General features: G+C 37.4%; 1 protein-coding gene across 1 annotated transcript in view; it reads left to right on the top strand.

Moving 5' to 3' along the window:
• LOC121642057 (glutamate receptor ionotropic, kainate 3) overlaps positions 1-13,200 on the top strand; it is a 101,219-nt gene extending 88,019 nt beyond the window's left edge. The window contains exons 12-16 of the mRNA XM_041988525.1: positions 1,204-1,322; positions 7,791-8,008; positions 11,533-11,758; positions 12,004-12,254; positions 12,922-13,200. Of these exons, the coding sequence (XP_041844459.1) occupies positions 1,204-1,322; positions 7,791-8,008; positions 11,533-11,758; positions 12,004-12,254; positions 12,922-13,116 (1,009 nt within the window). The 3' untranslated portion in view covers positions 13,117-13,200. The remainder of the gene's footprint in view (positions 1-1,203; positions 1,323-7,790; positions 8,009-11,532; positions 11,759-12,003; positions 12,255-12,921) is intronic.
• The last annotated feature ends 683 nt before the right edge of the window (positions 13,201-13,883 follow it).

Raw genomic sequence — 13,883 nt, 5'->3', positions numbered from 1 at the left:
ATGAATAAGGACTGGAAAACAGTTTTAGGCATCTAAGTCATTCGGAGATATTTCTGTGGCATGTTTTGATCAGTCATTAGACATCAATCAATTGATTTACATCAGTTAAATAGAAGTCTATCAATCTTTTAAACAAGCTACATTTCCATTAGTGTAATCGGCAGATTTTTTTTCACTGTGTACTCTAAGAATTGAAAAGAAACACCAATTTAGTCGTCTGCCTTTGAAGAAAGAGGGTTTTTCTTTGATCAGCACCATGTTTCACCATGTCAGAACATTTCAGAGAGGCTCATCATTTTTGTCCTCAGCATGAGTAAAGGTTTTACTCATTGTATAAATACTTTAAAGAATACAAAATTCTGACATTTAGCATACTTTATCTGAATATCTGCCTGTGAAAATGACTTTCAATGAAGGTGTACCACAATCTCATCAGATGTCAAATTAAATGGCAGAAAGAAGAAAGTGTGGATGTTTTATGATTTTATGTGACTTTAGGAGGAGCCGTTATTCCTCAAATTCTCAAACATGACATTTTATACCCTCTGAAAATGTGTATATCTGTGTCTCATTGGTTATCTTTAAACACAAAGCATGGTGAAAAAGTCAAATGGATTTCCAAAGGTAACACTTAAAATCCTGGATCAGTTGATTTGAAAGAGGTTTGATGTGACATTTGATAACGGATTGAATGTTTTAGACCAACAAAGTATGTGCAACTCTTCTGTAAACAAAATTATTCTATATAAATTATTATTTCTAGCAAAATAAGAAGAAAAAAATGTGCTCTCCGCTAAATAAAATGGCAAACCATCAGTGTTGTTATTATGAGGAGATAAAAAAATGAAAAGTTGCACTGAGTCAGCTGTCTGCATAAACAGATCACCATGTTGCATGCTATCTATCTTAATTTCATGTGAAAAGCTTCTTATGGTGCCACGTGTGGCCAAAAATGATAAATAAATAAACGAATGAATGAATGGATAAATACCAGTTGAAAATAGAAGTTTAAAATGGAACTATGTAGTGGTATGAACATTTTTAAGCAAATAGATTATAGAGTATATGATTGGTGACATCAAGGAAGAAGGGAGTTTGGACAATGCTGCTATTTATTAAAAATTGTTTAATATAGGATAGATAAAAGATGAGTTCTGTCTTTTCTCAACTATCAAATCTACCAACATCCCTCCTTTGCTGCAGGTTCAGCCCATATGAATGGTATGACGCTCACCCCTGCAATCCCGGATCTGATGTGGTGGAGAACAACTTCACTCTCCTAAACAGCTTCTGGTTTGGAGTTGGTTCCTTAATGCAACAAGGTATGGTTGAACTCATATTTTCTTTCCTGTCCAAAACAATGCAGTCATCCCTTTCACCTCTTAATCACTAGTTCCTATTTTCTGCCTCTTTAACTGACAAGCTCTATGATTCCCATCGTGTGACTGTTTCATAAGACATTTCCCTGTCAAGAAGAACTGCAGTGCTCTGTCTTACATGACAAACAAAGGCTGTTGTCACCTGCTTGCTGTTTAACAAGTGAAAGAGTAGGTGGCAGGCACATGTCAGAGATTGTCAGGTAAGGATGGTAAACACTGTTGCATTTATTTTCCTGAAACACAGCTGCTGGTCCTGCTTAAGAGCCTTCTGAATGTTAGACCGAAAGGGGTAAGTTGAAGAACAATGTCTGACAAATGCCAGCTGTCAGCCATGCAAGGAGTGTGACGTTTTCAGAACTGCATGACTTGCACAAAGAGTGACCCCCGTATGCGGAATCCATACGTCTCATTCATAACTGTCCAGCAAGTACCCCATCAGCTACTGTCGGCATGAGCTCACCTGACAATGTATAAATGGGCGACATATTTCTATAGTACTGTGCGAAAGTCTTGAGCTGGATTTCTTTATATTTTGCTTCCAAGGAATCAGACTTTTTTTTTATAATCTTTTAAAGTCATCTTGTGCAGTAGATATCTGGTCTTTCTGAAATTCTTTCAAAAACACTGGTTGACAGAATGGTAAACAAGGAGGAGGGGTTAATATATGCCAAACCACAAAAGAAGTGGACCAAAAATCAGTGTGTACAGGTCTTGCGGGGTAATCAATCCTTCACCTCAGTCTGAACCTAAATATAATTGAAGCAGTGTGGGAACATCTTCACATGGAACAGAACAAACTGCAGCCATTCTCCAAAGAATATCTTTGGAGTGTGCCCCAAGGGGCCTGGAGGACTATTCCTCAAATGAACTCAAGGAAATTACGAGAAAGCGTACGTAAGCAGTTTTAGGCTGTGTTGAAGAGTAAATGTGGTTAAACCAAATACTGATTTTCAAGCTCATCAGAATTGCAGAAAATGGTTTTTGTCTTGCATAATTATGTTTGCACATGTTTCAGTAATATATTGCACCTATTTACCATTTCCTGGCAAGATGTTGAGCAATAAGGGCTGGCAGAGGATTGTTGCACAGTATGTACTTATAATGTCCTCAGTGGAGGACTTTTGTCTGTCAAAATGAGAAACCAAAATGGCTTACTAAACTTGAAACTCCAGATGATCATTTTGAGTGGAAACCAATGGGGTATAAATTGTTAATACTGGCTAGGTATCCCTTTAAGGGATGGTTAAGAAAATGAAGGAACAGAAATTACATAATGAAGTCAGCTGTGGAGAAACGGACCTAAGTAACAAAATGTTTAACCTCAATGTAACAAGACAAATCAAGGAGGCTTAGTGAGACACGGCAGTGGATCTTTGCCCGTAAGGATTGCAAATACATTCAGCAATTCATTAAGCACAGAAACTCGGCAGCACTCTTGTGAAACTGCATAGCAGCTCTGCCAATTTGCTGGTGCAGGCAGAGAAATATGAGGGTAGCGGCAGTACGCGGGGAGAGAGAAGAGGGAGAGAATCAAAACAAAATGAGCTAGTTAGTAGCGAATATTATTAAACCAAACAGGGATGAATTTTCTATCATAATTCATAACAGGGCTCGCAGTGTTGTATGTAAATGCTTCGGCTCCGCTGTTTCTCTCATTTACAATTGCTGAATGAAGCTGCTGCTACTAATAAGATCTTATTCATAGTTTCTTGAAAACAAATGTTCACATTGTAACAAGATTTATGTTTTTTTTTTTTTTGCTTTCAACGTTTTTTAAATCGCATAAAAAAAAAAAAAAAAACTGTCTAATAAGTAGCTATATTGTAAAATAAATAAATAACATTATCTTGAAAATTTGCATGTGATGTGTCCAAGTTTTTAAACTGACACTAAGTCTGGCTTTTGGTGACACCTATTTCTGCTACACAGCCTTGTAACACATGCTGCACAGCGGTATCTGCAGAGAGGTGTGTATTTTGCTGGTGTCACATTAACAGACATCCTTTGCTTGTCTGCCAAGCATAGTGACAGCAGCTGAGGCGGAAGCCATTTCCTTGACATGTTTAAAATGTAAATGGACGTGTTTGAGGAAATAAAAAATAAATAAATCTACCAGCTTGTCTGTGGGAGGGAGGTGTCAGAGACAACAAAAAAGAACATAAAATATGAGGAGGTGCAAAAGCAAACACTTTTTGTACTCTGTTCCTGGGGTCTCAGTAGGCTTTTGCTCACTTTTCTGATTATTTCCCACAAACTGGTTTCCCCATGTAGAACATTTGAAAGTATCTTTTGAGTTATGCACTAAGAGAAAAGAGGAATTCAAAATTTAAATCAAATGCTATCATTTAGATTTTTTTGTACTTAATTTCATTCAAACCTAAAACTATTAAAATGGACTTACATTCTAGTTTTACTTATTTTTTGTTAAATGCATTTTAAACAAAATGTTCTCTTATGAAAGTTATCCGTCTCAGACATGTTATGACCCACTGGAAGTGATCAGTTGTGTATTTCTCTTCGGTGAAGTACACGTCTTAAAATCCAGGTGTCTACTTGACAATTTGGGCTGCCTCATTTGGCCAGAGAACCCTTAAACGTTATCTCGAACATGCCATGCATTTACAGACATCACATGTGTGAATGAAATAAACCATTTTGACGTGCAGAATAGTACCGCTACCTGACTTTTCAGAAACAGCAGCAGAAAAAGAAATTGTAATTTCCAATTTAAATAAGTACCACTGTGTGTGCGTATTTATTACCAACTTACCATTTAATTATCATCTTAATGATTTAAAATCTCAAGCAGCGTATTTGCATCACATACAGATTAGCTCTCTTACAGTCCCACCCGGTCTTCCATTAGATGTACATTTTTTTTAATTTCAGTTTTTAATAAACTTTTAGTAAAACTAACTAAAATCTGTAATGTAAAGTGAAGGATTATGTTATATTAATATACGGCTGATATAACGCACATGCACGGTTATAATTTCTACCAAACACACGTTTCATGCAAAGTGATAGAACAACAATCAGCATAACTTATCTGTCCTAACCTGCATGAAATTTTTATTTAAATGAGTGTGATTTGTTCAGAATCTTCTGGTTAGTATGTTTACACAAAGCATTTTTATTCTAAACAGGGTTTTAAACCTAATACTTGTGGCCATGTAAATATGGCAATTGTCTTTCATACTCAGAGCCAGCCAAAAGTTTAAACACAACTATTCATTCAACACGAACGGGAAGGTGTGATCAAACATTTTAACTGGACAATTGCTGTAGTGCATTGTGTGTATTCTGTAACCAACTGTCTATAAGTTCTTGATACATAGTTGTTTTTATGGCGCATTTTATAGCAAGTATGAACTTTCAGCTTCTGATCGCTAACTGTAAATAAGTGAAATACTACAGGAAGTCAGATTTCCTATTAAAAAATCCTCAGAAAAGCCTCTCTCACATACTGAAACACAACAGTTATCCAACAGTGTTACCTACTTTCATGGTACAAAAGTATAAATGAATGAGAGGTGAGACTTTGCTGTACGTGCAATTTCGGGATGTTTTGAACGTGTTCACCTATACAGGATACTTGTCTCTTTACATAGAAACTTTCACCTGTGATGTCAAAGCATTTTTTTACAGGAAAGAGCTTAAAATATATATAACCTGGCAAGTTGTTTTGTTGTAAAGATCTTCAAAGTGTCACATTGTTTGAATTCTAATACATTAAAACATTGTTTCTGTTGAGTGACTGTATCAAAAAGTTATTATATGAGGCTTCTTTGCACTTCTATTACCACCAGGGGTTATGACCATTTACTGATGTAAAGCTTGAAATACTGTCCTAATAATTTCCTCCCTGAGGAAGTAGCCCGTAACATTTATTACCTGCGCCAAGGCAGAGGTCATGTATTTGGCGGGGTTGGTTTGTCTGTATGTTAGCAACATAACTCAAAAAGTTATAGATGGATTTTGATTAAATTTTCAGGAAATCTCATAAAATGGAAATAAGGGGCAAGGCATAAGGTTTTGGGGTGATCCAGATTCACAACCTGGATACAGGAATGTTTTAAAGGATTCTTCACTATGCAGAGATAGGGATAATTTTAGAGGTACTAACTAAAAATTAAAGCCCACAATAACTAGCAAAAAAAAAAAAAAAAAATAAATGGCACAGCAGAGGTTTGTGTTTCTGAGTGCTTCTCATTTCTAATCAAGTCCATAAGGAACAAAATCTTGTGGTTTTGTCTGATGGTCAAGTTTCCATTTTCTAAGCATATATCAGTTTTCAGATGTTGTGTGTCAGCTGTATCTCTGAATTTTGATTGCAAATAAACGTCTGTATATTCCTGTTCATAAAAGTAAACATGTCCATTTTATTAAACATAGCTTACAATAAAATCTACTCCTGTGTGCATCAGCTGCTGCAGTGAGACAGAAGAGTATTTAAATAGTTTTCCCAGAAGCACATTTATATTTTCTAGGTCACCAAGACATGAACTCTCAAAGAACTATATCATATTGCATATTGTCACAGTACCACCCACACTATAGATTTTGGCTCATATATTGTGTGGGGTGGGGTTGGGTGTGGTTGGCAAGAGAGATGATAAATGGCAGGGGTAAGAATTAGTGCAAAGTGGAGGAAAGCCAGGTGTGAGGAGGACTTATTTTCCCTCTCTATAAAAACAGTGTTGATTATTTGTGTTGTTGTTATCAATAAATAAAATGATTACGGAATGGGCCGGTAGACACAGCAAGGGCTGGCCAAACGCCAGTAGATTGGATCCAGTGGACTGGTCTGGAGTTCCGGAGGTGACAGTTAGACATCCCTAACCTGTGGTGCAAGATGCTGGGATACCACAGATAGGTCTTTCCCCCCTTTATGCAGCTGACGGCCAGGGTTTTTTTATATGTGTCAAACTCTGGACGCGCCTAGACTGGTGACCAAGTCATGGTAAAAATACTTGCAGAGCAGGTCAGTTTCATGACAATATTCACACCACTTTATTTTCCTGGCACTATGAGACTGATCTGCTGTTTGTGTTTCTGGAGCGCTGTGATGCAGTGACATGTACTGGTCCCTGCTGACAACATGCTTTATTGTGTGGAATTCAGTTGAGTTACCCCTTGCTTCAATTCATTTTAAGTGTGACCACAGAATGCATCTGGATCTTGCCTCTCATTGTGAATTAAAGGACCTACTGTCTTCCCGCGTTTGTAACCATGTAGAGTCTTTGTCAAACCACAAAGGACAAATCCAATCAAATTTGGTGGAAGAGGGTTAAACAGCTGACCACTCTGCCCCCCTTCTGTGGGCTTGTTACTCTTCAGAATTGCCCTCATAAATCTTCTCAGTAAAGTAACAGAGTGCACAAAGCACAAGGGTATTTTAAAGGTTGTCAGAGATGAGATATAAAGTAACTCTAACACCAGTCAGAGAGCTATTGTAAACATAGTACTCAGCAGAGGACCACTCAAAGTCAAGGCTTATGCAGAGGTGTTCTGTCAGTCTGTCGAGGTGTTATATCTTGATCTTTTTCTATTCTTTATGCAGAGTGTTATGACCTGATTCACAATATCATAATGTGAAAATTATGTTTCAATATTTTTCTGAGGAATCTACTTATATTCCAACCACAAACACAGTCATTATCAGATGAATCAATATTTCGCGGCAGTGCTTTGGCCATAAAAAGGTGTTAAGTGTGGTTACGTTGGTGTGTAGATTGCAGCATCAACCCTGTTGAGTCATTTCTGAAAGTAAAATCATTCCTGTTGCCATGGCATTGCTGCAACACTAAAGTTAAAACAATATATTGAGAGATTTCTTAAGGATGTTTTTAGTGTACATTCTCTAAAGGCTTTGGTTAATGTTCTACTTGTATGCTATAATATTTTTTTTCTATTGATATTAGTATAAACTGGAAACAGAGTGCAGTAAAAATATTTATTCAACCCACTCTTACCAAAGGCTAGATTTTAATTGCATTCAAAATACCTTCCTGATACCTGCTGGAACCATAAACCACTCAAAGGTTGCTGCCAGGTTGAAAGAGATGCATCACATCATCATCCATAGGTACATCAGGTTTTAATAGGTTAATGCTGAAGAGCCTAAATGAACTAAAGAGAAAATAAATGTAAAAAGAAAAAAAATGTAAGTAAGAGTAAGTATAATTTATCATAATTGAATTTTTTAGCTTAGTGTTTGGCTATCTTACCATGCTGGCTTTAGTTCTTGTTTTCCTCAGTGTAAGTACCTTGATCAACACCAGTGGCACTGCCAAAAAATATTTGCAGCCTAATTAACAGAAACAAAAGTGATCATGTCACTACATTTGTGTAATTCAGCTGCAGTATTGGTGTGTTAATTGCTCAATACTTTCTCTATGTTGTATACAGGCTCAGAACTGATGCCCAAAGCCCTGTCGACCAGGATAATTGGTGGGATCTGGTGGTTCTTCACACTCATCATCATATCATCCTACACGGCTAATTTAGCAGCATTTCTTACTGTGGAGAGAATGGACTCACCAGTGGACTCAGCTGACGACATTGCCAAGCAGACCAAGATCGAGTATGGTGTGGTCAAAGATGGGGCAACCATGAGTTTCTTCAGGGTAAGTAGAAACATTAAAGAGTAGTTGCAGATTAAAAAAATCTAATAAAAAAATGAAGTCGTTGTAGATATTCTATGTTTGACTTAAAAGTGTGTCTTAACATTCTTTGTTTTTAATTTGAATGGACAGCCTAACTCTTTAGCTTCTTCATTTTTCAACACTGTATGTTCCTGATGCACCTTTTCTATTTCAAAGTTTTAGCAACTGTCTGCAAGGTCTTGCACTGTATTTATTTTTAGTTTAGTCCTGTTGTAGATGATGCTGCTTTCTGTGTGCTGAGCAACACTCATTTTACAGAGTAAGAAACATTGCACATTATTGGTGAAGATACTCAGTCTTTTGGACAAGCACAAAAAAAGCTGCATAATACTAAAAAACAAACTGATTGGTCATTAAGTTATTAGACAATAACCAAGCAATGTGATTGATTGTAAAGAACATACCTTAGTGCTGGTTCTTTAATAATTAGAAATGAAAGCAGTTATCAAGTTGTGAATAGACTATGCTGATAAAAGTATTAACAATATAGAAATAATTACCTGGCTTATATAATATATATATATATATATATATTAATATAATATATATAATATAATATAAAATGATTTAAAGTAGTGGTTCCAAAGATTGCAAGGGCTTTGTGAGATCGTTGCTCCACATAGGCCTTAACAAGTGGATCTGCAGATGTACAAAAGCAGGACAGACTTTTAAGTTAAAGTCTAAATAAGAATGAAGTGCACTGCTATAATATGTGTTTTGGGTCTAGAGCATGTGTATCTTTATCATAAAAAAACTATTCTTAAATGAACCTTTATAAACTGCTTTTCATGCTGAAGGCAACACAAAGTGCTTTACATGATAAAAAAGCAATTCATGCATATTGAAAATAAAACAAGCCTTTACACACATCAAAATAGATTTCATAACAATTAATAAAAAACACTCATTAAAGTCTTTCACACAGTCGCACGCACACACATGTATACACACACACAAAGCATGTGTTCCTGCCCTTCTTGAAATAGCATCATCTCAAGCTACTGTAGAATAAACTGTAGGACCTGCTGACTGATGCATTATAAAAACAGCATGCTAAGTCTCACTGACATGAACAAATTGACGCAGGATCTTTAATCAAAACATCCTCCTTTAGCTTTGAGTAGGAAATTATGTATTGTTTACTGATGTTACATACTCTAGAAGTAGGTGCAAAGTTGTTCAGTTTTTGTTGTTGTTGTTGTTAGTAACCAATGATATACAGAATCAGGAAACACCTCTGCACGCATTGAACAAAGACAAATAAGAGTTTAAGTGGACTTGATCTTTGGGCCCTCTGGTTACATAGCATTAAAACATTTATGTTCTTATGATCCAAATCAGTGCATGGGCTCAGGAGCACTTCTACAGAGCAGGGGCTTTGAAGAGCAGCTTGTGTTGTCGTCTAGTTGTCTTTTTTGGAAAATGTTTTGTTTAAGAAGAACAGTTCCAAACAAACCATGTTCTGCAGCCATTACAACAGCATGCTACTGTAAGAGAGTCATGATTCCAAAACAGGCCTACCTACCTGCGATGTTTTAAAAATGTTTCCCAATAGTAGCATAAATTAAAAAAATTGCCATCAGTCAGCATTTGAAATGTTGTCGTTCTGCAATTAATTATTGCTGCACGGTGGTGTGGTGGTTAGCACCGCAGCCTCACAGCAAGAAGTTCCCAGCCTCGGCTGGGGGGAGGTTCGAACCTGGGGGGTACTTGCCTTTCTGTGTGTAGTTTGCATGTGTATGCGTGGGTTCTCTCCGGGTTCTCCGGCTTCCTCCCACCGTCCAAAAGACATGCATGATAGGTTAATTGGTTATTCTAAATTCTCCCTAGGAAAGAGTGTGTGTATGAATGGTTGTTTGTCTATCTGTGTTGGCCCTGCGACAGACTGGTGACCTGTCCAGGGTGTACCCTGCCTCTCACCTGTTAAAATTCTGGGATATGCTCCAGCTCACCCGCGACCCGTAATGGAATAGGCGGTCAAGGTAATGAATGAATGAATGAAATTATTTAAAAATCGATACATTCTAGTTTTAAAGAAATTTTCCATTTATTTTGGAAACAACAAATAGTGACTTTAAATCTGATCGTTACACCTTTTAGTACCTTTGCAGAAACATTTTGTAGTGATAGGTAAAACTTGGCCTCCATAAATAGTTATGTAAAATAGTTTGTTTTTATCGTTCTTTGCTATTCAAGAATATTTCATGATCACAGTTATGAATAGGAGATGCAGGTGTCTAATTACCCAAGGCGCAAGTGCCCTCTGCCAACTCTTGTCCTTGCAGAATGACTTAATGACGTTAACTCAATGAGGCAGAGAAGCATGATAAATACTGGCAAGATGAAAGGATATATAAAGGCTTTGCAGATGGATGCATTTGGTCCTTAATTTAGTTACAAAAATTATTATATTCCATAAGCAATGCTGAGACTTCACACACAGGTAAACTAACTAGCCACTAAATAGTTAGTTGTGAGCAAGATGCATTTCTGTGACATATAAAGAAAAGAAATCATGTGGAGATGAGCCACTACTATTACTGCAGATTGCATGAAATTGTACTAGTGACACAGATTTTTTATATCTCAAGTTTTTAGAGATTTCTGATTTTATACAATACTCACTTCACAAGACTTCTGCGTAAACTTTGCATATACATGTTACAGTACAATGCCGACTTCTACAGGATACAATAACCACACCTTATGTATATGTTGTAGTGATAGCTGACATAACACAATGAGCATTCCATATTAAAAACAAAATAACAGGTTTGTTGTGTTTGTTGTGTAAAATAAAATGATAACAATAAATGTTAATACCAAACTATCACATCTCTGGTTTAAGTAGCTAGGGTTGTGTTTCTCCTGGATTTAACAATACCAGAGGGATTCTTATAATAGCATCTTTCACAATTTGAAATGGCTCATAGTCTTTAGACAGTAATTATCTAGAATTAGTCATGGCATAAATGTGACCTCACAGAAAATTGCATGAAATACCACATAGACTGATGCAAGACTAATGGAATGGCATTCTATTATTGCTGCTTCAGTAGCACTTATGAGAATAGATGTGTGCAAAGCTTCAATTTACTGTCCTTTCATCCTGTGACAATGGAGATCTGAAGAAGTAATCATTTAAATCTATTTGGTCGCTAGCTAAATAAACCATGTCCTTAAGTGCTGTAAATGAGCAGATACTATCTGTACAATCTTTGACATTTTCAGGCATTCAGAAAATCCCTATTGGTGCAAAGTTACCTACAGATGAATGAGCAAAATTTCATGGTTAGCAGTATTTCCACCCCCAGCACCTTTTTGTTACAACATTTAAAAGTTATTTAGTTTAACTCCAGCCTTCCTCATTGTGATTAAAGCACTGCATATTTTTAAACTGCTTTTGTCTTTCTCTACAGCAATGGAGGTATAAATGTACTTTTTTTTTTTTTTTTAAAAAAGCTGTCTCTTTCCATCTCTCCCAGAAATCAAGGGTTTCTACATTTGAGAAGATGTGGGCCTTTATGAGCAGCAGACCAAGAACATCTCTGGTGAAGTCTATCGAGGATGGGATTCAGAGGGTGCTGAAATCAGACTATGCCCTCATTATGGAGTCCACCACTATTGATTACATCACTAGGAGAAACTGTAATCTGACACAGGTGGGAGGGAATATCGACAGCAAAGGCTATGGCATCGGCACTCCCCTTGGTAAGACCTGTGAATAACTCCAGAATACATCTTAGAGCACAGAGTAATAAAAAATTCAAGCCCTTTTCATAAGTTATGTGTTATTTTTGAAAGCTGAGTGAGAGGAATTGCTTTTAGATACAGCAGCAGTATAAAACATGTAGCTACTAGTAAGACAGTATGCCACAACATGTTTATGAACCTTATTATCACAGAGTCCAGATGGCTTTTCTTCCAATGTTAAATGGGCCTTATGTTGCTTTCAGGCTCCCCGTACAGGGACAAAATCACCATAGCAATCCTTAGTATCTTGGAGGATGGGCGCCTACACATGCTGAAGGAGAAATGGTGGAGTGGGAGCAGCTGCTTGGATGAAGAGCATCGCGAGACTGGCCCCATGGGAATCCAAAATCTGGGTGGTATATTCATTGTGCTTGCGTCTGGCCTGGTCCTGTCTGTTTTTGTGGCAATTGCTGAATTCATCTACAAGCTAAGGAAGACTGCAGAACGTGAGCAGGTATCTATCCCCACAGATTATTTGTAGGGTATTTAAAGTGCACTGCACTTGGATTTCAGATTATTTTGCTTTGAGTTTAGCAAATAAGTTAGCAACCAAGGCTTTTTTTTTGTCTTTTTAATGATACTCATGCTGCATGTCTTCTAAACTGTGCTCTATTCATGGCTTTTAGTTCAAACCTGTTGTAAAGGGATTTACATGCCTTTATGTGGCTAATCCCCAGGAGTACTTGGCCATAACACCGCAACATTTACTTATTTTAACAGGCATAATTGCAAATTGGAGCATAGAAAATTAATCCATTATTAGTCATTTGGAGATGGCAGAATAGCAGTGCCCTTTAATGTTGTAAATCACTCAATTTGAGTCATGCTTCGTAAGTAGTTACATGCTTGCTTATGCATTATACTTGTTCACTCCTTTTGACAAAGCAGTAATAATGAGACATGTGCACTCTACTTGTGGTGCAGTTTGATAATGCTGACAGCTACACACATATACAAACCTCAGCACTGATACAACACGAATGCACTAAATCCATTTTGTGCTCTTTAGACTGTCGACACTCTCTGCTGTCAGAACAATTTAAAGCTAAGGCATTTACCCCCCACCCCTTTCCCCTCTTCTCCTTCTCGCTCCCCTCCCGTCATCCTCCCTTTTTGCCCAGAGGTCTTTGTGCAGTGCCATGGTGGACGAGATCAGACTGTCGTTCACCTGCGAGAGACGGGTGAAACACAAGCCTCAGCCTCCAGTCATGGTGAAGACGGATGCAGTGATCAACATGCACGCCTACAACGACCGACGACTCCCGGGAAAGGACAGCATGAGCTGCAGCACTGGGATGACTCCTGTATTCCCATGACAATGTGTTCCCCGCAAGTCAAAAACCTCCTGAGCAACGTGTCGGGGGCGGTGCCAGAGCCTAGAGACAATGGCATAGACGGGATCACCAGATACACCATTAACCACAGTGACATGGGGACACTCACAAAACACGGGCAACTCAAAATGGCAGCATCAGCCACACAGGTATGACAAGAATCACCACTGCAATCAAAACTACAAGAGTTAATTGAAATATTTGGTGAGGTTTGATGGGAAGCAGAAAAAAATCTATAACTGGATCCAGTACACCCAAATATGAATCAGTTTCAAGTCTGATGTTTACGTGCGCAATAAAAAAAGCCCAACAAAACAACCCCAAAAACTTCCACTGGACTTAATCATGTAAAACACTGAAAATTTTATGGGGAAATATGGCCTAACGCAAGAGGAAAGGCTTTCTGGACAATAAATGACTGAGATACAGTTAAGGAATGACCAGACAGTTTTCTTTGGAGAATTAGTTTTGCCATAAATTAAAGCTATATGATGTTCTAACCTTTATCCCGTTGATTTACACACTCCTGAATGGCCTTTGGCAAAAGAAAATAGTTTACCTCAAAAAGGTTATATTTACTTGGCTGGTTGTCTGAATCAAATGTCTAAGGATTGCTCCTTTAGCATCTGCAGTACTGGGATTGGTAGAACCTACAACAAGATGTGGAACAGTAGATTTAAGTTTGTTGTAGTTGTGATGTATACTTAACTATATTGTTACACAAAAACAACCATAATCACTGATGAAGA

This window comes from Melanotaenia boesemani, chromosome 6, assembly GCF_017639745.1.
Source record: "Melanotaenia boesemani isolate fMelBoe1 chromosome 6, fMelBoe1.pri, whole genome shotgun sequence".
NCBI lineage: Eukaryota > Metazoa > Chordata > Actinopteri > Atheriniformes > Melanotaeniidae > Melanotaenia > Melanotaenia boesemani.
The sequence above is the reverse complement of the archived record's forward strand: the minus strand, read 5'-3'. Positions and strand labels throughout refer to the sequence as shown.